The sequence below is a fragment of the Ostrinia furnacalis genome, unplaced genomic scaffold (genome assembly GCF_004193835.3).
Source record: "Ostrinia furnacalis isolate ACB-3 unplaced genomic scaffold, ASM419383v2 OfSCF5400, whole genome shotgun sequence".
In the NCBI taxonomy this organism is placed as follows: Eukaryota; Metazoa; Arthropoda; class Insecta; order Lepidoptera; family Crambidae; genus Ostrinia; species Ostrinia furnacalis.
The window spans coordinates 394,579-422,020 of record NW_021135639.1 but is presented as its reverse complement, the minus strand read 5'-3'; the positions used below and the strand labels follow the sequence as shown (position 1 = coordinate 422,020).

Here is a 27,442-nt window from a genome sequence, read left to right as displayed (position 1 = left end):
CACTAGTAGAACAACTCGTTTTTAGTAACTAAACTACTTGCTACTGACCAAATGAAATAACCATTTTGCACTTTGGTTTAGTACAATATATAAAATAAAAGATTTCAAAGCCACTAGAGGAGCAGGGGTGCATGGTGGAGTGCGCTACTTGCCTGTCAAAATAGAACAAAATGGATCTGTATCTACTCGACTAACTTTTTGGTATTCGGGCACATTTAGCTAAACTACTCGCCACTCGACTAAAATACTCGACTAATGCAAACAAGGCTTGATTTAAGTAGGTACGTAGACTTTTACTTATTAAATACTGACATGGTACTTGCACTTGCTGCTTCATTTCAAATGTCTACAGGGAGAATACGTTTTATCACTAAAAGAAAATTCTACACTTTATTTATATAACGATCCAGTGCAAATAAATGACTATTTAAAGATAATTATTGTAATAATAACAATAGGGATTGATTTAATTGCATGTGTTAGGTATTACATCTATGTTATAATACTATGTTAAAATAATATGCTGTATAATAATAATAATGTTTTCTAGTCATTAATCGATTCATACTTAAATATTCGGGTAACCTAATGAATGGTTTATGAATGATACTAGAACATCACTAGGTATGTACTATTATTTCGATTTCGTTCGTCGTACAAAAATGACACGCAATAGCGAGAACCAATAAAAAACGACGCGCAAATACATGAGTTTTTATATTCAAGTGATCAAGCATACAAACATTGTTCACTAATTTGATCTGCGTTAATACATTATCCTAGGAGTTTGTGAACAGTGCAGGATACCCCAATAAATCGAATGTTTTGATGTCGTGAAGCATGAGCACGGCGTGACTTCCATGCCCTGCGTGCCTACGGACACAGCCTACGGAAGGGCGTGCGGTGCGGATTACGTTTACTATGAATGATTTTATCTCTTTCTAAACTTGAGTGTCTGTGAATGACCGAGTGTAATAGCGAGCGTACCAAATTATGGATTGAATAGTGTTTGTTGTTGATGTATTATGATATGATTATTTCGCAAAGATAAAAATCGCCGTCGACTGTTATCGTGTCGTCTTGAATTCGTGGCGCCCACCAAACAGCAGTCATATGGCACGAGTGTAACTACGCGGGACGAGGTGAATTCGTTACGCTGTTCGATTTATCATAAGCGCTACTATTTACGCACTATACGAAAAGGATAGTACGTATTTTTAGTTGCGACGCGTGTTCGACAGTGGTAGCGTAGGTTCGACAATTCGGGTGACTTTCATCAGCGAAGTAAACAACTTCAAGGTTATCGGTCGGCATGTGCCAGCGTTCGTCGGGGATCGGGATGCGGGCGCGCTAACATGTCCGCGGGAGCGGGCGGCGGCGCGGGCGCCATCGTGCGCCAGGGCCATCTGCGCAAGCTGAAGACGATGAAGAAGAAATACTTCGTGCTGCGCGCGGAGACGGCCGAGTGCTCGGCGCGCCTGGAGTACTACGAGTCGGAGAAGAAGTTCCGCGCCGGCGCCTCGCCGCGCCGCGTGCTGCCGCTCAAGAGCTGCTACAACATCACGCGGCGCCTGGACCTCAAGCAGAAGCACGTGGTGGCGCTGTTCACGCGCGAGGAGCAGTTCTGCATCGTGGCCGAGAACGAGACGGACCTGCACGCCTGGCTCACCGCCATCCTCAAGCAGCACCGCTCCGACGACGCCAGCGCCGAGCTACTCCATCCCATACGTGAGTCCGACCTTACTATTAGTGATTGTATAATAAACATTGTCTTGCACAATGATTTGTAACGAGTGGAGCGATCAAAACAACTCAACTCGCTGCACAATTGTATTATAGCTGTACGCGCCGAGTGGCCTTTCGGTCTTGCAATGTTTACCAATTTTATAAACAGCGTTCGACCTTAATTAAGGATCTAATTTTATTAGTCTAAATTTAGAGAAGTGCCTAGGTGCCTTTACCTAGTTTAAACTGCCAAAAAGTTAAATTGGCAAATGTAGTGCAGCTGTGTTATCATCTATTTCACGAACTGTGAGGGGCCTTTATGGTATCACATTTGTTTGTTACAAAAACAGATAATGGAACTCTAGTGTTATCAGCTCCAATCACAAATGAGGAAAGAACAAAACATGTTTACCTAGTACAGTCATAGTTACAACAATAACAACAATTTAATGGACTTTTCTCATTTAAAGTTTTTAATTAGCAAAAATTTACTTATTAGTAGTGTTGAACTTATCTACATAATTAGTCACAAAAGAGTAGTAATAAATATGTAGGTACCTACAAGCCCAAATTCATTCACTCATTAGTTTGAAATTAACATATTAATAACAGATACCTACTTGGTTATCAAGTACCAATAAGTAACTAGGTACATAAATACTTTATTTGTATTAAGTTGTTCCATCCTGTCTCTCAAGTTAAATAATCCTTAAATAAAACTATTTTCTTTTAATAACCTTTTAATAACAATATTTTTTTAAATAGTTTTGGTATTTTTTAAATTGAATAATATTTGTTTTTAACGAGTTACACTTGATATCATGGACCTATTAATATCTTCTCTATTAATGTTTTTTTCACATTTCTTGTTAAATCTCAAACCAACATGTCAAATGGAAATTTACAGATAGTGAACATAAATTCGAAGGGCAATGACCTTTAAATTACTGGTAAAGTGCCACCATCATCAATCACAATGAGTGCTCCCTCTTATGTTTAAGGGACAATATGATAATTATTATACTGTTTTAAATCAGTATTAATGCACTTTTTCCCAAATATGTATTACTATTTTTTATATTGTTGGGAAAGTAATCAGTCAATAACAAAATTAATTTGATTAGGTAATCATCAAATTTCATGTAAAATTAATTGACATAATTATTTTTTTCCTTTTTTGTTCTTTTTTTGTTTTTTCTTTATTTATTTTTTATAATTTATTACTTTACAATTAAATTCAGACTTAGGTAATATTATAATCATCATTATGTTAGGTTATTTTACAATGTTTCTACAAAATTCAAGTGAAGTACTAAAGATCTGATAGTCCTTTTGTGGTATGGCAAAGGTTGGCTGACACAACTGAGAGACTGGGGTCAGAATATTTATGTAGGTACCTATTTAGGCGAGGTATTATTAAAATTAAATACCTATCTAAATAAAACTACATACTTAGATTATAGTAACTTTTGAATAAGATAATTTAAAATAGATTTAATTATCAGCAGATAAAGAAAGAAAGAAAGAAAGAAAAACATTTATTTGGTTCCAACTTAAAATATAGCATACAAAATCAGATAACAAAAAAACAGATAACAGATACAAGTTAGATAAAATAACATGTATGTTGTTTATAGCACTAATGTTATCAAGCAACTCTGTTACAAAACTTATAAATACAATGTGGATTTTGTAATGGACAAGCTTGGTTGGATATCATTACTAATCACAGGTCATGGGTTAATTCTGATAATTAACTGTTTATCGGGCTAATTATCTAATTTGTAGGGGGGTTTGTTTTTAATTGTTTTTTTTTGTTATTATGTAAATATGTGCTAGTGCTAGACAACCTACTTTGTAGTGGTTTGAGTACTACATTTTAATAATAAATGGATATTGATGCCTTCAGTACACCTAAATGTTAGACTATCTCAGAAACGTAGATTATGACTCGACGGCGAATCGAACGTGCATCCGCCAGAGTCGCATCAAGTTCCCTTATGACCAACGCTTCACCAGTAAAAATCATTGTCAAGGTTAAATAAACTATATCTGGGGGCACGGCAGTGCCCCCACCAAGTCGAGCAAAAAAGCGGCACGGCCGTACCATCCTTTTCTCGAAGCAATTCAGGCCATTTTCGACCGCCTGTAACTTCGTTGTGGATAAAACTAGAAGGCTGAATTTTCATTAGCTATGTAGGAATTGTAAAGACACGGTATATTTAAAATTTCATTCAATTTGAACCAGTAGTTTAAGAATTATAACGGGTCAAAGTTACTTAATTTTGTCACTCACTGACTCATTGCTACCTAGTGCAATATTTGTATTAAATTGTAATAACGTAGTTAGATAAGTGTTTCTTTAAAACGGAAAACAAAAGTTGCTAATGTATTAAAAATAAATAGAAACCTATTATAGGTTTTTTTATTTACATTCAAGGATTTAAGAAAGTTATTATGAAGTTATCTTACAATAATTCTTTTTAAGCCACAAATATTCCTTAACTCTTTACTAATTAATTCAATAACATAATATTGTTTATAAATTATAAGTTCCGAATAAATTAAATACCTATTAAATAAGTAAAATTCGAAAGTAAGTAACTAACTATATGATTTTGTATTTCTCGCCTTAACTAGCTAAACTAATATCACGAGATTTACACTCTTAATCTTAATATCAACAATAATTATAGAAAGGGCTACTTTTTTCTCAGGAAATTGCACAGTTACCTCGGAATGTGCGATACCAATTTTGTGACCCGAGCGGGCAATCGCTAGTTCAAATTTTACACGAAGCCCCTTATAATATTTTGTAGCGATTCTTTATTGGGTTTCAAATTGACTAAAATGCGACGTTGCCAAACGAGCGCTACGGATGCGGGTAATAAGCAATACTCAATCCTAAACGCTTTACATAGAGCTTGGTTTGCAAGGGTAAACATCTACAGTGGTGCGCCGACGCTGCTTAGACGCGAAACATGAATGAAGGGGGCGTAGCATAATCGAGCGTGTGTGTGCAAACAATTTAGGCCCTTAAGGTGTCAAGGCGTTCGAGTCCCCGATAGTACATACTTTGAACCCTATCTACCGTTTACTATTCGACTTTGACCCACCTGAGTCACCGAAGTGAGCAATTTAGATAATTATCCTGTTGTTTATCGTACAAGTCAAAAACGGGCATTATATTTCGCCAGATGTGAAATAATGTTTGGCGCCAATTGGCGTTCTGCAAGTCATTAATACCGCGGTGCGGCGTTCCCCGAAAACGGAACTGCACTGCCGGTAAACATGTTTTCCTGTTTCTTTTGCATGCTGTCAACAACAGCTTTGATAAATGTTTGATCAAACATTGGTTTTCGTTTGCAATGACAAATCATACTATTATTACTTGTTTGTTACAGTTGTTATTAAAAATATTATTATTGTGCTGCATGTTTATCTTTGTATATGCAGACATGAATTCTCAGAAGTTTAAAAAAATCCCTAATCCTTTTGTATGAGATACGAAGCAATCGCTGTTAGGCCCTTTCTGGGATCATAAACAAATTAATAATGCTTGCAGTAGTACATACTTACATAGTAATAGGGATATTTATTTATTTTAATACATACCACACCTTTAAAAAAAACTGAGTTCATCCAAACCACTTTGATTGATGAATAGGCAATTTTCACAGAAGGTACTTTGAAAATTGATTTGAAAGTTTCAAGTTAGTGTCCTACTAAAGGTTTTGTTAGCTGTAAATAACTTGTAACTGAAATGTTTGTATGTAAACCATTTTTTTTTTCTTCCGATGGGCGGACCGCTTTTTATTCTTATTTGAGCAGTATTCGTTTAAAGAAAAAAAGAAACAATCTAATTATCCAATAATTTTAGTTATTAATACCTATCAATTTGTATTGTAATAATACTTGGAATTATTTAAATTATTTAGTGATTATAATAATTAGGTATGTAATAATTTTATTATTTTAATATATTATTTTAATTTTTCAATTAATATTTTCCTGCGACCTTTTTAGTGCCTATCACTATATGTTTAAATCTCTAAATTCCATCGCCCTGATATTGCGGCAGCCTGTATTAAAATAGTATTGTATTTTCCTTCTTCTCTTTTTATTAATTACCATTCTGGAATATATTTCTTACTTGGGGAATCCCGACAGATAAAATAGAAATGAGGAAGGAAATCACCATAATGCACTTGATAAATGTATTCAAAAACAGGAAAAAGGGGTGAAAAATAACAAAATAATATTTTATTGAGATTTTTAACACTTGAATTTTAATAATAATCACTAATTGATTTGCTTAAATTACTTTCAAATTGTGTATTCGGGTAGTTACACAAACGCGGGGTCTGTGTAAAAATGTTCTCTAAAAAAAAAGAAATTACATAATATTTGTACCTATTTTTCTTCTCTAACACTATAGCCTACAAAAACCTTCAATATGCATTTTCACATCTAACTTACTCAATTCAAACTTACATCTTCTGATACCAGTTACAGTAGCACAGACCTTTCTCTAAAACATAATATTAATATATTTTTTACCCGACTACGGCAAAGCCAAAGGAGGGTTATGATTTTGACAGGCTATGTATGTATGTATGTATGTATGTATGTTCATGTGTTCCCTCGTAACTTCTAAACTACTTATCAGAATTCGACAAATGACATATCATTAGAAGCGTCTCAATTGTCCGCTGGTTATAGGCTATATGGGGTTTCACAAAATCGAATGTGGCGCCCTCTAGTGGACAAAACATACAGAGTTAAAAAATAAAGTTAAGATAAATAAATATGCCGTGTTTGGTATCATTTGAAAGCGCTTAACTTGTACATTTTGAATATATATATATTACTAGCATTTGCTTGTGACTTTACCTGTATTCAAGGGCTGATTGCATATAATTCACATCTTTTCGTTCATAGCTTCTTTACTACTTATTAGTTCATCAATTTAATTTTTGTTAATATTATGCGCCACAAATACACTTTAACACCAAAATAGTACAAATAATAAATAAAAAGTAAAAAAACTAAAACCCAACTACGACAAAAAACGACGCTGAAAAAGTATAAAACAAGATTTTCAGAATACTGAACTGAACTTATTTCCTAATGTAGTTGCATAGTAATTTTCATGTTTGGAAAGGCGTAGTCACACGTTACATATACCTACCTACCGTAGCACTTTGACAACGTGTGACTACGCCTTTCCAAACATGAAAATTACTATGCAACTACATTAGGAAATTTGTTCAGTTCAGTATTCTGAAAATCTTGTTTTATACTTTTTCAGCGTCGTTTTTTGTCGTAGTTGGGTTTTAGTTTTTTTACTTTTTATTTATTAGTTCTCTTGACGATAAGTATCGTCCAGAACCTTCCAGAACTATCAAAATTGTTTCCACTTTATACTACTGACTGAAGTATGTAGTTTCACAATTTTATTTTTATTTTAGCGCAAATCGAGCTTGTAACCTTAACCATTTCGAAAATATCTATAAAAAATTGTAATTTAGCGTTTACTTATTCAAAATGCGTGTATTGTATTGCAATGAAAATGTAACACTGCACGCGATTTTAATTCGCACTTGACCTGTTTTCTGCTGTTCAATAAGGTTCTAAATTTTAGGTGTGTTAGGTATTAATTATTTGATTTGACAAGAAACATTGTGTAATCAATCCAATAAACTTTTCAGAACACGTATGGCAAGTGAACGTTCAGAAGAAAGGTCTGGGGTCTTCCAAGAATATCCAGGGGCTGTACAACCTGTGCTTGACTGACAAGACCCTCACCTTGGTCAAGATCAAAAGCCACAACAATGTCATCAGCGACCTGGGTATACCGGAACGGATCGAGTACACCCTGAAAAATATCAGGAGGTAAGACTCCTAGACTACAATATTTTTGTCGGCAGATGGTTTAGTCGGGCTGTTAATTAGTATGAACATGAGGTGTGCACATTACATTGATATGTGACTTTGTTGGTGTACCTAATAAATAAATAAATATGGCGGCTGATTACTCATACAAATTAACAGAAGTCGATCAAGCTATCGACCGATATACTGTGTGGACTTTTAGGCGAGGCTACTTTTTGTCACCGTGACAGTATATTTTTGTCTTTTACCCTTTTATAAAGAGAGACACAAATTAACAGAAGTCGATCAAGCTATCGACCGATATACTGTGTGGACTTTTAGGCGAGGCTACTTTTTGTCACCGTGACAGTATATTTTTGTCTTTTACCCTTTTATAAAGAGAGACAACACAGTACTTATCTATGGAGAGACATACTGTCACGGTGACAAGTCACCCGTGTGTGCGCGCCTTTAGTTGTATAAAATATCTCGTACGCAATCGCGGCTTCCGCAGTTTAAAATTTGGATTATCTGATTATACTATTCACGATAACGCTCCAACGATTGTAGATAGGTTTTTAGCGATACTTATCAAGCCTTAAGTGTTTGTCAAAATAGATTTTTTTATCTAATTATAATATTTTACCTTTTAATTTTAATTATTATGGTAGGTACCAACTTAGAAATTAGAATTATGTATTTACTTTCCCTTTTGACCCCTTTCGTTGCTTGAATTGCAGTTAATTCGAGTATAGCCAAACTTCACAGTTTAGCTGTGGTTTAGCTGCCAATGTAGCCCCCACCATTGAAGGTTGAGCATTTCCAGGGATTTTTAACTGTTGGAATCCTTACTTACCCATATGGTTCAACAACCCAAAGTGTGTCTTGCTCTCCGATAGGAGTACCGTACAGCACAGGACCGATGACTCTGAAAATTATTTAAGAAAGCCTTTGTCTACCTACAATGAAAAGTTTTCCGACAGAGAAGAGACGCTAACCGTAGCGTTTTATTACCTTAGATACGGGACTATTCCCACCTCTCGTTCCCACCGCTACAACTCCTGTGTAGCCAGGATCTACAGCTTGACCGTCAATAAAAACCCAACCAGTGAAGGCCAAGTTTGTCCCGGGGGAAAGTTAAACTATCATTGGACTCACAACATGTTATCTTAGATGTCGTCGTCGTTTCAGCCAAATGACGTCCACTGCTGGACAAAGGCCTCCCCCAAGGTTTTCCATAATAAACGGTCCTGCGCTGCCCACATCCAGGCTCTTCCCGCGACCTTCTATCTTAGATGTAACCTATGTATTTGTTCCCTTAGATGCGGCGATTCTGAGTGTTTCTTCTACATGGAGGTGGGCCGGCAGACGGCGACGGGCGCCGGCGAGCTGTGGATGCACTCCGAAGACTCCAACATCGCTCAGAGCATGCACTCCACTATACTCCTGTGAGTCTTGTAATTTAAACCTTTATTCACTTATGTAAGGTCGAAAATCAATTGTCATGTTGTACGCTGTAAAGGGTACAAGTCTACAAAATAAAAATACAAAAGACGATCTACCCTGGTTTAATGAAAGATTAATTAATAATTAATTTTTTAATGATTCTATCGCCGGTGTCGAATAGAACCTTTTCGTTAAAGCTATCATTAAACACAGATATTGTTTTTGTCGACGTCCGACGACATCATAAAGGTAGCAGGAAGGCGCTGGACGCAGGCCGCTACCAACCGGGCAGCATGCAAAGCATTGGGAGAGGCCTATGTTCAGCTCCAGATGATGATGATGATTGTTTCTGTCTCCATTTCTCCGCGATTCAATTCGATGCATACGCCGTCTATTGTCTATTGACAGCAACTGAATTTTTTTGGACAAAACTTCCAGCGCAATGAGGAACTGCGCCAAAGAGTCGGAGAACGAGCGCGACCACATCATCCTACCCGTGGACGCGCCGGCACTGGCGCCGCGCAGCCAGTCCTACTCCGACACCAAGCACGGCCGCGCCGGGCTCTCCAACGGTGAGCCTCCCACAGGTCCCAAGGGCATCCGTGAGCCCCCCACCCTAGTGACGAGAGAGACGAGAGTTCACAGTGTCAAACGTTGGATTGTAATAATGAGGGCTATCGTTTTTATACTTAACAGTTGGCACCCCTGGCGATTGACAGGACCTTACTCTACAGTGGCGCCATCTTGATGAGCGCAAATGCAATAGTCTTCCTACCACTTTAGCGCTCACCAGTTGGTGCCAAGTAAGTGACAGGACCTTACTCTACAGTGGCGCTAACTGGTGAGCGCTAAAACGATAGCCCTCATTGGTCAAGAACGCAAAAAGACAGATTCATGAAATGACACATTTGCAAACTAAATAAAATTTTGAGTATTCATTCTGCGAATTTGGCATTTTACGCCTCCTGATAATATTATTGATATTTGCGGTTCTGACTTTTTGTACATCTGACATTTTGCATTTTTGACGAGCACCTGTGAGCCCCGCTCCTAGTGGTCCGACGAGCGACCAGGGCTGTGTCTAGGTAGCCAAAGGCCACAGAGCTAAATGGTGCATAAAACTGGAGCCCTAACTAAAAAACTGTAAAGTAAAATTAAGACAAACTCAATGAGGAAATGTTTTATTTAATTACACATTTGTGAACCATTTTTAAGTGTGAATCTGAACCTAAATTGGACATAATGAACTCTAGTCACGAAATCTGCTGGATACATTTTGGAAGATGACCATTGTAATTTTAATTACACATTGCACCTGGACAATAGTCATAGTAGTGTAGTAGATACTTCGCTGCAGTAGTGTGGTATATTATATTAGTAGTGTTTATAGCATTATGTAGTTTTAGAACATTATTATGTGACTAACATGAACCCATTTAGATAATTTGCTCTGTAGTTGCCATGCCTTAGCATCGTGCCCCCCACCCTGTTTTGAGTCCCTACGATTTACCATTACATTGTAATTTTGTCCTCTAGCCGATGTCAATGTCATTCGGAAAGAGACTTATTATTGTTGGTCGAAGCGAAGCGATGTTTTATTTAGTCCCTAATTCGTAAAAAACATTGGCATTAGTTGATAGGGTATCTGAATTCACTTGTTTCGGCAGTCGAATGTCGAATTTCTTTGATATGGCCGTTGCTTTGGCGTGTCTCGCGACGTCTGCGACTTCTGAGTCGAGTGTTGCCGCGTCTGCGACTTCTGACTTGGCGTGTCTTGCAGACGTGGGCCTGTGCGTGGGCTCGTGCCTTAGGCCGTGCGCGACGCACTCCATCGACGACTCGGCCGCTGCGCTGGCGCCGCTCGCCTCCCCGCCGCCCCCCGGTACGGAACGGAACCGCCTCGGTACGCCGGCGGATCGCAATGTAAACGGCCAATGACTGTCTAAAAGATGGACTTACAAAAATAAGACGAAACTCACACAGACAATTTACAAACGCGTATTGTGGAAAGCGGATGATGTGACGTCCACAAATGCTGTATACTTACACACTAGTATCGTAAATAAGTACACATCACATAAAGTTACGCATATTTGATATTTCGTTTCTCCTTCTATCATGGATTGTAACTAAGATCACAAGAATAGTGTGAGACATAATCTGACTCAATTGACCCGCCGACGTGCCGCCAAAAAAAGGCAGCATATTATTTATTTTTTAGGCAACTGTAATGCATGTCTGATAGACACTATTACAATTTCAAATTCAACCATTGAACCTACTTTTCAATACAGCAATAATGTGTATTGATCTTATAGAAATATTTAACTTGATGTTCAGTGGTAATCAAACTTACACCGCTATACAATGACTAACAACACAATAAATACCTACTAAACTCATGATTGAGTTTTTAAATTAATTTGCACCGTTTTACATTGCGATTCGTTCGGAATAATCGTGGACAAAAACACATGACTGGTACTAAACACTTATCATATCCGCTCGCGACCGCTAAGTGTCAATTTCTAACATGTCCCCATCCCCGCCTTAATATCTTGACATGCCAGAACATGCGCTTGATTTCTTGACATGTTGACCTTACAACAATTCTTCCTGACTCACGTGTGTATCTTCCCTTCGCATGTCAACATGTTATTCTTTTCCAAGCTACCTGTGTTCTTACATGCGTCAGTAAGTCCACGTAATAATCGGTCGCGCTTTGTGCTTACGTCATGGAAATACTCTGTGAAACTGTTGTTGTCGTTTGTAAAACAACTTAACAAAACGGAGTCCAATTAACGTTATTTAATAACGGATCGACAAAATTGCGTTTCTATTTCGTATGTCTGCTTCACTGGCTGCGCTTTTTGTTCCGCTTTTAGTACATTGTTTGTTTTACATGTTTAATATATCGTTTGAAATATGTTTATCATGTTTATTTCTCATTTGAATCATGCTTTTAGAAATGCTTACGTTAAAAAACTGTTTATGTTGTTTTATTTATGTTTGTTGTCTCGTCGCTTTCAAATAAATTGTTTACTCGTACCAGGTAAATTAAATGTAAAGCACGATAAATACAAACGTGTTTTGAACTTATGCACTAGAAAAATATAAAGAAATGTTTACTTCTTACTTATGATAAATCTTAAGTTAAAAGGTACTGTATTGTTTTATTAGATATCAACTTTTCCTCTTTGTAAAATGTGTGCTGATATCCTGTTAATAATAACGGTAACTCACAAGTTTTCCTAAAAAAATGTTTTTCTTGTGTGATTGCATACACTAACAGTTAACTTAGAATTTTTAGGTATAAGCATGACGGTTGATGTGGTAATGTAAGGGTTTTCGGATATTGGGCACTCACTTGCATGTATGGTATTGTAACTGGTGCGTCCAAAACATGAATGGTTTTTGGTGACGGCTGTGTCGTGCAGTGTGGTTCAATTAATTAATCAAACATGGTACTTTGAAAATTGTATTGGCATGTGTTTATTTCTTTTTTAAATTTTCAGGGAATTAAACACTGTTGATGTATTCATGCACCAATTTTCAAGTTACCAAGTTATTTACAGGAATGTTCACATTCAATCAATACTTAAAATATGGCAGATATTAACCATTTTCTCATACATATTACATTTTGTAATATTTCATCTTATTTTATTTAACTATTTGCCATATTTCAGTTCATTGTAACATTTATAAAGAGCGGCGGTGACCTCGAATAATTAATACATTTTCCTAAACACGAGTGCGTGCAGCAATTCGGCAGTCCTTGATAGTATGAATTTTGTAAGCACTCACTGTCTACCGAAATAAAGCGCCACATACTGTCACTCGCTCGACGTCACCACCGCTCCGCATTACATTTAACCCCCATCGCACCGGGTGACGCTTGGTGCCATTGTTTACGTGTCGCTTCTCATGTCTTTCGCAGCCGAAAACCAACCGCCGAATAACTCATTAAGTATCGATAGCCGCGAGAAGGCGCGCGTGGTCAAACACCACCGCACGGTGTCGCTGCCGGCCGGCTGTCCCTGCGCCGCGCCGCGGGTGGTTCACGAGCGCACGCGGTCCGCGCCGCTTGCCGGCGAGGCCGACCGCGAGCCGAAGAGCTGGGCCCGCCGCGCCTCTACCGGCGCCCGACACGCCAAGCTGTCCCCAGCCCATGCCAAGAGTACGTATCCGCCCGCCGTCTCATGCCAAGCTGTCCCTCGCGCACGCCAAGAGTATGTACAGTCGCGGAATGAAAAGGTTCGTCACCTTAGTGTCGGTTTTCGCTTGCACTAGGTACTGTAAGAGTCAAACTTGCCAACATAACCGTGCAAGAAACAGTGCTGCTAACATTTAAATAAATATGACGTTTGCTAACGAATAAGGTTATGCTTGTTTATTTTTCTATCTCATCAGTGCAATGTTACAAAATGTAGTTTTTTTTATTTAATAGATAATGGCAGGTTGAACCAACAAGAAGGTTTTAGTTTATCAATCATAATAATCTTCTTGACAAGTTAAATCGTCAAACAACTTTGATCTGAATAATTTTGAACTTTACTGATGAACAGTTAAAGATTATTTTCTCTAACTTGAGATGATTCTGTAACATAGTTTCAAAAGGTAATATGTGCTCGCGATTCGTTGAAGGAATCAATTTGAAAACTGACGAACCTTTTCATTCCGTGACTGTACCCGCCCCGAGCCCGTCTCGCCACCACGTTAAGGGTACCTATCCGTTCCGCCGCCACGTCACTGTCCCCTACGCACGCCAAGCTGTCCCCCGCCCACGCCAAGAATACGTACCCCACCGCCAAGCTAAGCTGTCCCCCGCGCTGGTCTATGAGGACAAAAGTGGCATAAAGTGCAGCGAAAGCCTGAGAGTATGTATCACTCACCTGAACTCCTGAAGCCGAGGATGGAGAGATTCACCACAAATGCTACAGAAAGAGTAAGATGAAAGTCATTCAAATAAAAGAAGGCAGCGCGCAGCAGTTCACAGTTCACACCTCACACATTGGTTTACAGTACATCGGTGTTTACACATCTACTAACACCACATCACTATCATGTTGACAGACTTATTTATTTCATACTAATGTATTGCAATAAAAAATGTCACTGCGTTTTACTGTGCACGTATTATCCGATTAAAAAAATCAAAGTAACAGTCAAGAAAGAAGTAAATCTGTCAACGTAAAAACCCTATTTTATGTTGCAAGATCAAGGCACGTGGTAAAAATGTTTATGTTGCTTTTATGTTGTAATTTGTTGCCAATATGTGTTGTTATGTTCATAATAATATTTTATAATTATTAATACAAATCTAACACTTTAAACATGTGCATTTGAAGATGCGTTATGACTTCACGGGATTAAACACATTACAAATTGTATCACGTGACGTGCTTTCTTGTTTCGTTATCAATGTTTGTTCTTACTTCGTTTATAAAGCTTTACTTTCTTAAATACTTTTAATTACATGAGAAAAATTTCTGTTTTAAAACACTTTCGAATTTGATTTTATTGCTACACAATCAAATTAGGTAACGGTACACTATGATACAGTACTTGAATTCTGTAATGCCAGGTCAATTAATTTCCTGAGTTTTGCCCTAACGTGCGACTGAGACAGCAAATATGTAATAAAAAATGTACGTAACTACGTACCATTGTATGTGCTACTTGCATGAATCTCACTATCTACTCTATCTGCTTATTTCTGAAAAACTTTCCTTTTAATCTAAATTAACTATGCATTTTTCTTACTTTTAGCAGTGAGTCATCATTCATCTGGAAGTGCAAAGCGACATACGATATCCACTAATTTCTGCTTTACACTGGACAGGCAATACAGTAACAGAACTGAGAGTTTTTGAAACGATAAAAACGTTACAGTGATGAGTCTTTGACGATATCAGCCGGCTAGGATGAGCACCATGGTAAAATCTTATCGATGATATTACACGTCAAAATGTATGGGCTTATCTAATAAAATCGATAAAATGGCGTGATAAAAGCCTATCGCGGCGCTTATCCTAGGCCTACTGGGGCCTTAGTACGAGTTTACACCAAACGTAGTCGCTAGTGCGTAAAAAAATGACATTAAATGTATAACAGATTGTACAGCGTCCCTAGCGGATACTTTCAAAAACTAAAACCTTCATAGATTTTTTTGATGCACTCGCTAGCGAGGACGTTCAATGAAAACTCGCATTAAGCATACTGGTAATAGATTTTACTGCACAAAAATTGCGGTATTTGAAACTCACGCTATTATAAGCTGTATTGCCGTCCAGTATAAAGCCGAGAGTGGCGCGATTATCGTGCGGAGCGTTAGGCTGGTTTTAGTGTCACGCGGACCCGCTCCGCACGGCCAGTCTGTATGAACTTCTAGGGAGCGTTTTAGAGTAATGCGGTCCGGAGGAACCGCTCCGCTCCCTAGCAGTTCATACTGATCAGCAGTGCGGAGCGATCCGCACTGACACTCCGCGTGACACTAAAACCAGCCTTTAGAGTGTGAGTTGTCTGCAGATGCAGTCCGCAGTCGCTGCGACAGTATGCCGTCGCGAGTGTCGGTGTACGAGGTAGTGGAAAGGCCTCCACCGAGGTTAAACGACATTGACGGTGAGTGACAATAATGAAGCTGCCATACTTATTATCCGAATTTGTACATCAGTGGGAATATAGTTCCCACTATATTTTGAACTTTATTTCCTTGTCTTAGCCTAGGTGCAGACCACCGACTTTTAGTTGGGCGATAGTTGGGTCGGTCTGTTAATCAGTATAGATAGAGATGTATGAAAGTGCGCACATTATACTGATTAGGTATCGGCCGATTCTTCATACAAATTAAAATTGGGCCCAACTCTTGGCCAACTAAAAGTCGGTGGTCTGCGCTTAGGCTTAAGGTCCAAAAACTTGTGTTAAAGGCTGCAACCCCCCTAGACAAGTTACAAAATGAGACAGCTTTCATTTTGAAATCGCTTCACGGAATTAAGCAACTCCAATCAAAAATAACGCCGGAGCGTTACAACTTCTAATTTACAACTGTCCCGTTTTGTAACTTTTCGAGGAAAAATTGGCCAACTAATGGTGATTTCTTTACACATTTTCTGGTTCAAATGATTCAAACTACACCATAGTTGCAATCATTTTCGAACGCTCTGACTATACGCAAGGGCCTTCTGTGCGGCATCGCATATACAAGTGTTAAAACCAAATCGAAGACCTTTTTTTAGTCGATTTGAAAGTAGATAGTAATTTTAAAGGATAGTAGGCGGAGGCGATGACAAACAATCCCGCTCTGTGCAGGTGTGGAGGCGTCCCGCGACGAGCCGGACGCGATGGCGGAGTGGTCGCGCACGCCGCGCATACCGGAGGAGCCGGACTGTTGCGACGTGTCACGGGACTTCGTCAGGTAAAGAAGCGTCCAGTAGGCCTAAGATGCGCCCCGTGATAACTTTTATCGACGTCAAAGCCTACAGTAGGCCTAAGATGCACGCCGCGATAAGCGGTTATCACGCCATTTTATCGATTTTGCCCATACGTTTTGACAAAAGTTTCGATAAAAGTTAGCATCTTAGGCCTACAGATGTCCTTGAGGAGTTGCACGCTTAGCGGAAATACTGTCCTAAATTGTTGCAATAAGAGGGTAAATCCAATGATAAGTCATCATTGTCAATCCCAAGATCCAGGGTAGGTAATCCTTACCATGCTTTGGATATTTATGTAGAACTACAGTTAATGAAGCATAGTTCATGAACAGACATTTTCTAAAAAAAAAAACAGGAAGTTGAATACCCAATTAGTTCTAAAAATAACTTTTAGTAGCTTTAATTTTCATTTGTATTAATAAATAGTAAGTTAATGAGGAGTATCGTTCTGCGTTTACCAGTTGTTGCAGGACTACAGTAGCGCCACTCTAGTGAGTGCAATAATACGATAGTCCTACCGCTTTAGAGATTTCCATTTGGCGCCACTGTCTTCGTCAGTAGCAAATGACAGTGACCTTACAGTGGCGCCATCTGGTGAGGCAGCCTTAATGGACTGGCGGTGTCAAGTACACTATTATAGTCTATCCAATATAGCTTGATTAGAATGACGGCTGTCAAACGAATGTGACTAGTGATGGGTACGTTTCGTACGGTTCACATAGATGTATCGATAAGTTTTCGAAAAAATGATATGAAAAAATGCACCCAATTTTTCTTCATATATCTTTATTCATAAAAATGACAATTATGATTTAAATTTAAAGACAGTAAAATTTAAAATTCATGTCAAGGGTGTACAACCTAAGTCGTAGTCATTATCATCAGTGTTCTTCAGTGGTTTTTTCCTCTCGCTAGAGGGCGGTGGGCATCTCTTCTAGAGCAACGGTGCTATGAATACCCAAAAAATTACCGGTGATTGATTTCCGATGTTTGATTATTTAAGAATGAAATGTTTTTTGGTTTTTAATAGTGAACATTTAGAAAAACGTATAACTTGACTTAAATATGTTAAAAAATTAGTTAGAAAAAAAAATTGTTAAATATGTTTAAAAAATAGTTTTAATTTAATATGACATTTGTCGATATGTCCCAACACTAACATTTTTGTAACTCGAGATAACCTTGTAGAGACGTCGTTAATACTCTAGCTTGATTTTTATAATTTCGAATTACTGCTTATTGGTGTAATTTAACGCTGCATTTACACGAAATTATTATTTTTATTGGAAGCACTGTCGTCGAAAATATTGTTTGTAGGTCAGACGTGAATTATTTCTTGTCCGCCAATATTTAGCTCTCATTGATCGCTACTACAAAGTTATGTCGTTACTTTTGATGACAGCTGTCATTCTAATCAAGCTATGTTGGATAGACTATAATTAGTTTCTGTCGTTGTAAGGCAGGGTACTCACCTGTCATGTAGCACGTAACGTAGCATGTAACGTAACCAACCTTCAAGTGAGTATGGCTCGTCCACGGTCACCGCGTATCTGGCTGCGAGCTTCTGAATCCTACTGCGAGCCGCCTTTGTGCTCGCAGTGATACCGCCACTCGGCGGGTCGCTGCTATCTCCCTGCGAACCACGCGCGAGCAGCTCGCAGCGGGCTTGTGCCTATGTACTCACTTGATACAGTATCTGATACATTACATGCTACACGGCTAGATGAGTACTCTGCATAACAAGTCTTTCTTCCGCAGTTCGGGCGGGCGGGTAGGCGGCGCGCTGCCGGCGGGCGCGTCTGTCCACCACTCGCGCACGTCCTCCTTCGGCGCCGAGGACTCGGTCCCCGACGGGTACCTGCCCATGGCGCCCGGCCACGAGCCGCTGCCCGCGCTCGTGTCCGCTTCAAGCGGCTCCGTGTGCAGCGGGACGCCGTCCACTGACCCTAGGTTTAGGTGAGAGACAGTTGCTTAGATCCTTTGTACTCACACGCACTCGCGCACGTCCTCCTTCGGCGCCGAGGATTCGATTCCCGACGGGTACCTGCCCATGGCGCCCGGCCACGAGCCGCTGCCCGCGCTCGTGTCTGCTTCAAGCGGCTCCGTGTGCAGCGGGACGCCGTCCACTGACCCTAGGTTTAGGTGAGAGACAGTTGCTTAGATCCTTTGTACTCACACGCACTCGCGCACGTCCTTCGGCGCCGAGGACTCTGTCCCCGACGGGTACCTGCCCATGGCGCCCGGCCACGAGCCGCTGCCCGCGCTCGTGTCTGCTTCAAGCGGCTCCGTGTGCAGCGGGACGCCGTCTACTGACCCTAGGTTTAGGTGAGAGACAGTTGCTTAGATCTTTTGTACTCACTAACATTTTTTAGCTTTTAGCTCAGGCTCGCCATATAAGGACAGCTTGAAGCAGTTAGTATCGACAGCTTCAAGCTGCGATTACACAGTATTCTACATATCGTCGTTCATATTGCAATTTGTTCAATGACAAAAAAATTAAAAAAATTCTAACAAAATATAACTGCTTAGGAAACATTAGTTAAAAACATTTTGGTATCTTAAAAGATTTTTTCCCGCACGCTGTTCTGTTTTTTTACTCTTCTGTAAACTTGTAATTTTTGACATAGAACAAATTGCAATATGAACGACGATATATGGAACTGATTGAGCAGTTGTGACTGTTTATAGCGATTAGCAGCACGAATATTTTATCGTACGGTCCCCAGGCATGCACTAACTGCTCAAGCTGTCGACTGCTCTCGCGCAGTTTCATGCGCACGCGCTTTTCATTTAAAAACGCGCGCGCTTGACTTGTTGAGCAGTTAATTTAATAATAATTGCTCCAGCAGTCATTAATGGCAGCTTCAAGCTGTTGTTAATGCCTTTTTCGGATTTCGGTACCAGCATTTCTTTATTTGAAAGAAAGAAAGTTTTTTTTTATTTGGTCCAAAACAATTTTACAATTTTACAGTTCAAAGTATTTGTACATGTTTGAACCAAAATGGCATCCGCTCAGCATTGTGTCCTGCTCTGTGACCCCAGAACAGGACGCTGTTATTCTGCGTATATTTCGTACACGTTTTTCCTATTACGCGGGCCTTGCCCGTCATTGCATGCCCGTCAATAAAATTTGTTATCTATCTTCCAGTGAATACCAGCTGGAGCCGGCGATGTCGCACATAGTAGAAGGCGAGCGGCCGCCGCGCGCGTGGAGCGTGGGCTCGCGGGCGGCGCTGGGCGGCGCGCCGGCGGCCCGCGAGCGGCACCGCGCCTACAGCGTCGGCGCGCGCTGCCGGCCCGCGCACCACCACCCGCCGCACCCCAAGGTATCTTATCTTCGTCGTTTCAGCCGAAAGACGTCCACTGCTGGACAAAGGCCTCCCCCAAGGATTTCCACAAAGACCGGTCCTGCGCCGCTCGCATCCAGGTACTTCCCGCGACCTTCACCAGATCGTCGGTCCACCTAGTGGGAGGCCTGCCCACGCTACGTCTTCCAGCTCGTGGTCGCCACTCAAGAACTTTCCTGCCCCAGCGGCCATCAGCTCCTTGAGCTATGTGCCCCGCCCACTGCCACTTGATTTTAGCGATTCTGCGGGCTATGTCAGTCACTCTGGTTCTCCTACGGATCTCCTCATTTCTGATTCAATCACGCAGGGAAACTCCGAGCATAGCACGCTCCATCGCTCTTTGGGTGACCTTGAGCCTTCTTATGAGGCCCATAGTAAGCGACCACGTCTCAGAGCACGTATCTTATTTTATCTTATTTAGGGCCGCGCATGAGCGCAGTGCACTTCGACCCATTGGGATCTTTTGTTTTCCGGAAAGATCCTATCCATATAGTGGATCAAGAGCTTGGGTGAGAAGGACCTATATTCTTCTGGTGTCGGATAAGCCGACCCCAGGAGACCCATTCTAGTTCTAGCTAGCGCGTCACATTCGCACAGTAGGTGTTTCATGGACTCCGCATGTTCTCCACATGCTCGACAGCTGTCATCCGTAGTTAGGCCCATTTTGTGGAGCATGTGGTTTGTAGTGTAGTGTCCTGGCAAGGTAACCAGGCGGCTGTACCGGCCGACACCAGGCGGGCTCGCGGCGAGCGGCACCGCGCCTGCAGCGTGGGCACCACCACCCGCCGCACCCCAACCAGGTTCACGGTAACCAGGCTCACGTAACGGGGTGAATACGCATCCCAAGATACGCTCTTACGCAGCTATCATATTGAGGCAAATCAAACACATTCCAAAGTACGTTCCTGCGCAGTGAATTCCAACCCCAGTCAGATGTACTCAAACTCTAAAATAAAGGGACCGTTCATCTCCTGTGTGGCCAGGATCAGCTTGACAGCCAATAAACACCCAAACAATTCGTCCTGCGGGAGTTAAACTGTCATTGCACATGCAACGAAATCTATCAGAACATAGAAAACAAAAGCCCAAATCCCGGGTCAAAGAACTCAAGGATCGATTTTTCTCTAGTGCAAAACAAATCCAAGAACGATATAATATCACCCATCCCAAGATCAGTGAATGGTATCAGTAAATTATTACTGCTGCTGGAGGAACACTACGTGATTTCGTTATGACTTCTATTGCGGTTTTTTATTGTGCCTAACTTGACATTGTGTTTTCTTTGTATGTTGTAAATTAAATCATGTCTACATTCTTGTAAAACTCTTATGTTATTTGTACAGGCACCATCATCTGCTCCACTACTACCGAGAGCATCTGCTGAAGACCTAATGGAGCTGGACTTCTCAGCTAACTCGCCACAAGCCAAGGTAATGAAATTATTTTATCTTTTGCAGTTTACACTACTAGGACGTTAACAAAGTTACCGATCAAATTAGAGGCGTGAGGAAGCGCTTCAATGGCGCTACTAGCGCTTTTCGCACCACTGCTAGTTTTCATACAATTTGTAAAAGCGCAGTCACAGCACCATTCCCATTTAGGACTGTCGCGGTAGTTGCGATGCAACTGCGCTTCCTCGCACCTCTTAATTTGAAGGCGCTCTTATTCGTTTTTTACACCATCAAGACCGTGCAATTAAATCAACTTTTTCTCTTCTATCCAGGTGATAGTGTCTCGAACACCACCGACGGGCGGCTTCGAGGCGCGGCGGCCGAATGTAGACGAGTACGTCGACATGTCTCCGCGCAACGCCGCGCTGCTCCCGCGCCGCTCGCCGCCCGCGCCCGCGCAGGCCCCGCCCGTGCCTGATGGATATGTGGAGATGAACTACACGCGGGCACCTACCAGGCCCATAGCTATTACTGCGGTCCGCCCGCCGCAACCTACCACGCCGGTAAGTGTTGCTAGTGCCTGTGTGTAATATTGGATGTGTAAGGGGTCATGTCCTCGCGTAACGCTGCCCGCGCCCGCGCAGGCCCCGCCTGTTCCCGATGGATATGTGGAGATGAACTACACGCGGGCGCCTACCAGGCCTATAGCCATTACTGCGGTCCGCCCGCCGCAACCTACCTCGCCGGTGAGTGTCTGTTTAATATTGGACAAGAACGGGGTCATATCGCCGCGCTGCTGCCGCGTTGCTCATCGCCCGCGCCCGTGCCAAACGGCTACGTGGATATGAACTACACGCGGGCACCTACTAGACCGATAGCCATTTCTGTCGCGCGTTCGCATCGAAACAGTAGCAATGTGATCGCTATCTGTGTGCCCTCGCCCACATAAACGCGCTTCTGTCGCGATGCAAACGCAATACTGACGCGATGCAAACGCAATACTGTAGCGATTCAAAAACGCGGCACAAAATTACCATGCGATCGCTCCATCCTCTCTCCGCTCTCTCCCCCATGTCGTCCGTTTGTGCGTTTGTAACGATACAGTTGCGATGCTGTAGGGCGTTGCAAATGCGACTAACGCGCGTTAGTAGCGATGCTGTCGCTCGCTTACGAAACGCGCATCACTACAAAAAGTGGCTGTGGGCGAGGGCCTTTTTTTACCCGTACCCGCGGCGGTTGTGGAATTGCGGTTTTAAATTAAAATTCACGGGAGTGGTTATTCTAAGACTGACGGCGCGATTTTTAAGTCACTGGTACAAAATGGACGCCCGCCGATCGGGCGGTTTTCGCGCGGGCGAATCTGCATTCTACAGAAGCTGCGGGCCCGCAACCGCCGCGGGCGCGGGTGAAAATCGCGCCGTGAGTTCTTAGCCTAAGATATGTAATACTTTTCATTATACTAATACCAATCTGTATGTGCAGGTGATGCCGGCGCCGCCGCTGGTGTCGCCGCCGCGCCGCAAGGAGACACGCACGCCGCTGGGCTCGCAGACCATCTTCCCGCTGTCGCTGGACTCGCCCGCCTCGCCGCCCGACCTCGACGACCTCAAGGGTGAGTGGCTCCACACTCGATGGACCGACGACCGTCGCGCTGGACACATGTCGCCGCCGCGGGGCTCGCAGACCATCTTCCCGCTGTCGCTGGACTCGCCCGCCTCGCCGCCCGACCTCGACGACCTCAAGGGTGAGTGGCTCCACACTCGATGGACCGACGACCGTCGCGCTGGACACATGTCGCCGCCGCGGGGCTCGCAGACCATCTTCCCGCTGTCGCTGGACTCGCCCGCCTCGCCGCCCGACCTCGACGACCTCAAGGGTGAGTGGCTCCACACTCGACGGACCGACGACCGTCGCTGGACACATGTCGCCGCCGCGGGGCTCGCAGACCATCTTCCCGCTGTCGCTGGACTCGCCCGCCTCGCCGCCCGACCTCGACGACCTCAAGGGTGAGTGGCTCCACACTCGACGGACCGACGACCGTCGCTGGACACATGTCGCCGCCGCGGGGCTCGCAGACCATCTTCCCGCTGTCGCTGGACTCGCCCGCCTCGCCGCCCGACCTCGACGACCTCAAGGGTGAGTGGCTCCACACTCGACGGACCGACGACCGTTTTCAGTTGTATCATTTCAGGTGATGTATAATCAAGCAGGAAATATTAGCATTGTCTTTCGGTTAACTTAACTGGCACAAGTGCTAGAATTGGTAACGCCCAAGTTTTTTTTTTTCAATTCTTCACAGTCGTTACACTCTTGACAAAATGGTCATGATCGTCAGGAGTATGATTTGTTGTGGGCAGATGTCGCTCATCATCATATAATTTCTAGTAGCACAGTTGCTGCGCCACTACCGTTTGTTCTTGTCACGTAAGAGGCGCTGCAAAATTTTATGAAAATTAGCAGTGGCGCCAATGCAGCGCTTCCTCACGCCCCTTAGGATATCTCCTCATCTTTTTGATTAAAGATTAAAAGATTAGCCTTATGATGTTTCGATTTCTTTCTTTTCGGTGGTCTACTCAACCCCTTTCAATGCTCATGGTGAATTTGTTTTAGACGAGCCGCACCCGCTGACGACGGTTCGCGAGATCTCGGAGGAGGCCCGCGAGCGCCGCAGCCCCGCCGCCGCCTCGCCGCAGTACGTGCGGCTGGCGCCCACGCTGCCGCCGCTCTGCAGAGGTACCATCATCATCATCATCATCATCATTCAACCATAGGACGTCCATAGACACAGGCCTCCCCCAATGCTTTCCATGTTTGTCTTTTGGTAGCGGCTTGCAGAGGTACGCAAGAGGTACCATCATCATCATCATTTCAGCCGTAGGACGTCCATAGACATAGGCCTCCCCCAATGCTTTCCATGTTTGTCTTTTGGTAGCGGCTTGCAGAGGTACGCAAGAGGTACCATCATCATCATCATTTCAGCTATAGGACGTCCATAGACATAGGCCTCCCCCAATGCTTTCCATGTTTGTCTTTTGGTAGCGGCTTGCAGAGGTACGCAAGAGGTACCATCATCATCATCATTTCAGCTATAGGACGTCCACTGCTGGACAAAGGCCTCCCCCAATGCTTTCCATGTTGATCGATTGGTAGCGGCCTGCAGAGGTACGCCAGAGGTACCATCATCATCATCATTTCAGCTATAGGACGTCCACTGCTGGACATAGGCCTCCCCCAAATGCGTTCCATGTTGATCGACTGGTAGCGACCTGCAGAGGTACGCAAGAGGTACCATCATCATCATCATTTCAGCCATAGGACGTCCACTGCTGGACGTAGGCCTCCCCCAATGCTTTCCATGTTGATCGACTGGTAGCGGCCTGCAGAGGTACGCAAGAGGTACCATCATCATCATCATTTCAGCCATAGGACGTCCACTGCTGGACAAAGGCCTCCCCCAATGCTTTCCATGTTGATCGATTGGTAGCGGCCTGCAGAGGTACGCAAGAGGTACCATCATCATCATCATTTCAGCCATAGGACGTCCACTGCTGGACAAAGGCCTCCCCCAATGCTTTCCATGTTGATCGGTTGGTAGCGGCCTGCAGAGGTACGCAAGAGGTACCATCATCATCATCATTTCAGCCATAGGACGTCCACTGCTGGACAAAGGCCTCCCCCAATGCTTTCCATGTTGATCGGTTGGTAGCGGCCTGCAGAGGTACGCAAGAGGTACCATCATCATCATCATTTCAGCCATAGGACGTCCACTGCTGGACAAAGGCCTCCCCCAATGCTTTCCATGTTGATCGGTTGGTAGCGGCCTGCAGAGGTACGCAAGAGGTACCATCATCATCATCATTTCAGCCATAGGACGTCCACTGCTGGACAAAGGCCTCCCCCAATGCTTTCCATGTTGATCGGTTGGTAGCGGCCTGCAGAGGTACGCAAGAGGTACCATCATCATCATCATTTCAGCCATAGGACGTCCACTGCTGGACAAAGGCCTCCCCCAATGCTTTCCATGTTGATCGGTTGGTAGCGGCCTGCAGAGGTACGCAAGAGGTACCATCATCATCATCATTTCAGCCATAGGACGTCCACTGCTGGACAAAGGCCTCCCCCAATGCTTTCCATGTTGATCGGTTGGTAGCGGCCTGCAGAGGTACGCAAGAGGTACCATCATCATCATCATTTCAGCCATAGGACGTCCACTGCTGGACAAAGGCCTCCCCCAATGCTTTCCATGTTGATCGGTTGGTAGCGGCCTGCAGAGGTACGCAAGAGGTACCATCATCATCATCATTTCAGCCATAGGACGTCCACTGCTGGACAAAGGCCTCCCCCAATGCTTTCCATGTTGATCGGTTGGTAGCGGCCTGCAGAGGTACGCAAGAGGTACCATCATCATCATCATTTCAGCCATAGGACGTCCACTGCTGGACATAGGCCTCCCCTAATGCTTTCCATGTTGGTCTTTTGGTAGCGGCCTGCAGAGGTACGCAGGAGGTACCATCATCATCATCATTTCGGCCATAGGACGTCCACTGCTGGACATAGGCCTCCCCCAATGCGTTCAATGTTGATCGACTGGTAGCGGCCTGCAGAGGTACGCAAGAGGTACCATCATCATCATCATTTCAGCCATAGGACGTCTACTGCTGGACAAAGGCCTCCCCCAATGCTTTCCATGTTGGTCTTTTGGTAGCGGCTTGCAGATGTACGCACGCTACTATTGCACTATGATGTTCGTGGTGTGCTGCTACTGGTCATCATCAAGCCATTTAGTTATCACTGTAGGAGCATAACCCTCTAATGTACCAGAGGTGATGGAAGGTTTGGCCTACGCTCTCCTCGCTGGTCAGACAGATTGGACTCCTCTCTGATCTGATATACAGGGTGAAGTTTTGTAATGCCACCTGGAGGGAAAGTACTCTTAATATTGTAGATAGAATTTTTGTCTCAAAGAAAACATTCCTTTATTTTTGAAAAGAAAAAGAACTGCATTCAAATATTTTCGAAAATTTTTCGAGAATTCACTACCATAGCATACAATTTTCTGTACATAATACCTACTATTTCTTTTAAAAAATAAAGGAATGTTTTCTTTCAGTAAAATTTTCTATGTACAGTATTAAGAGTACTTTCCCTCTAGGTGGCATTACAAAATTCCACCCTGTATTATGATATTATCACGAATTGTTAAGTTTTCGTAGGTGAGCTTTTAGTCTCATCTATTAATAATACATATATGCTGTTTGTTTTCAATAAAATAAATAAATAAAATAGTTTTTAGTCATGAAAATTTCTATGGTATCATCAGTTTTTGAACACCATTAGTACGAGAGCGACCAATATCTTCATACAACGTGTGTCTTACGCGATTATATCAACAATCACTTGAAATTTTCACGTGGCGTTGCATGGTAACCATATTTAATTTTGTCGTTCACTTGGGTTAATGGGTCACTGACCCAAGATCAGGGGTGGCCAACTTGATTAGACATAAGATCTATTGTTTACTAACAAAACCCTGGGCGATCTGTCGCTTACATATTTCTTGAAATTTATGAATCAGCATAGTTTAGTGCACAATCATGTAGTATTTTTTGCCTTGCCACGATCGATTGGACTAACATTGGACCGGTTGGCCACCACTGGTATACAGAGTGTTAGGTAAATGGGTATATGAGCCGACACTAGCCCATGTTAACATGCATATAAATGGTATAATGAAGTCAGAAAATTGATATCTTCATTTTAATTATTTTAATTTTCATACAAATCGGATTTTATAAAATTTATTTTGTATGAAAATTAAAATGATGATATCAAATTTCTGAGTTCACCATACCATTTATATGCCCACGTTAACATGGGCTAGTGTCGGCTCATATACCCATTTACCTAACACCCTGTAGATAGATAGGCTACAATAGTTGTGTGTTGCATTCTAGCGGCGGACGCGAACAGCACAGCGACGGTAGTGGTTGCAGGCGTGGGCGGGGCGGCGCCGGCTCGCTTCAGCGTGGCCACGCCCCCCGCCACGCCGCCGCCCACGCCCACCGCGCCCGCGCCCGCGCCGCTGCACTACGCCGCGCTCGACCTGCAGCCGCGCCGCGCGCCGCAGCCGCGACCGCCGCGCACCTACACGCAGATCGACTTCGTGCGCAGCGAGAAGCTGCACGCCGCCGACGCCACATAGGCCGCCTTTTATACTGCCATCCGC

General features: G+C 42.9%; 1 protein-coding gene across 1 annotated transcript; it reads left to right on the top strand.

Moving 5' to 3' along the window:
* The first annotated feature begins 643 nt into the window (after window positions 1–643).
* On the top strand, window positions 644–27,442 carry chico (insulin receptor substrate 1 chico). The gene is made up of 17 exons (XM_028315986.1): window positions 644–1,728; window positions 7,437–7,620; window positions 8,922–9,047; window positions 9,484–9,617; window positions 10,826–10,927; window positions 12,986–13,225; window positions 15,577–15,669; window positions 16,357–16,462; window positions 18,237–18,434; window positions 19,627–19,804; window positions 21,169–21,255; window positions 21,549–21,779; window positions 21,822–21,962; window positions 22,699–22,960; window positions 23,095–23,352; window positions 23,827–23,949; window positions 27,171–27,442. Exons 1-17 carry the CDS (start codon window positions 1,356–1,358, stop codon window positions 27,416–27,418), a joined length of 3,084 nt encoding a protein of 1,027 aa, XP_028171787.1. The 5' UTR covers window positions 644–1,355; the 3' UTR covers window positions 27,419–27,442.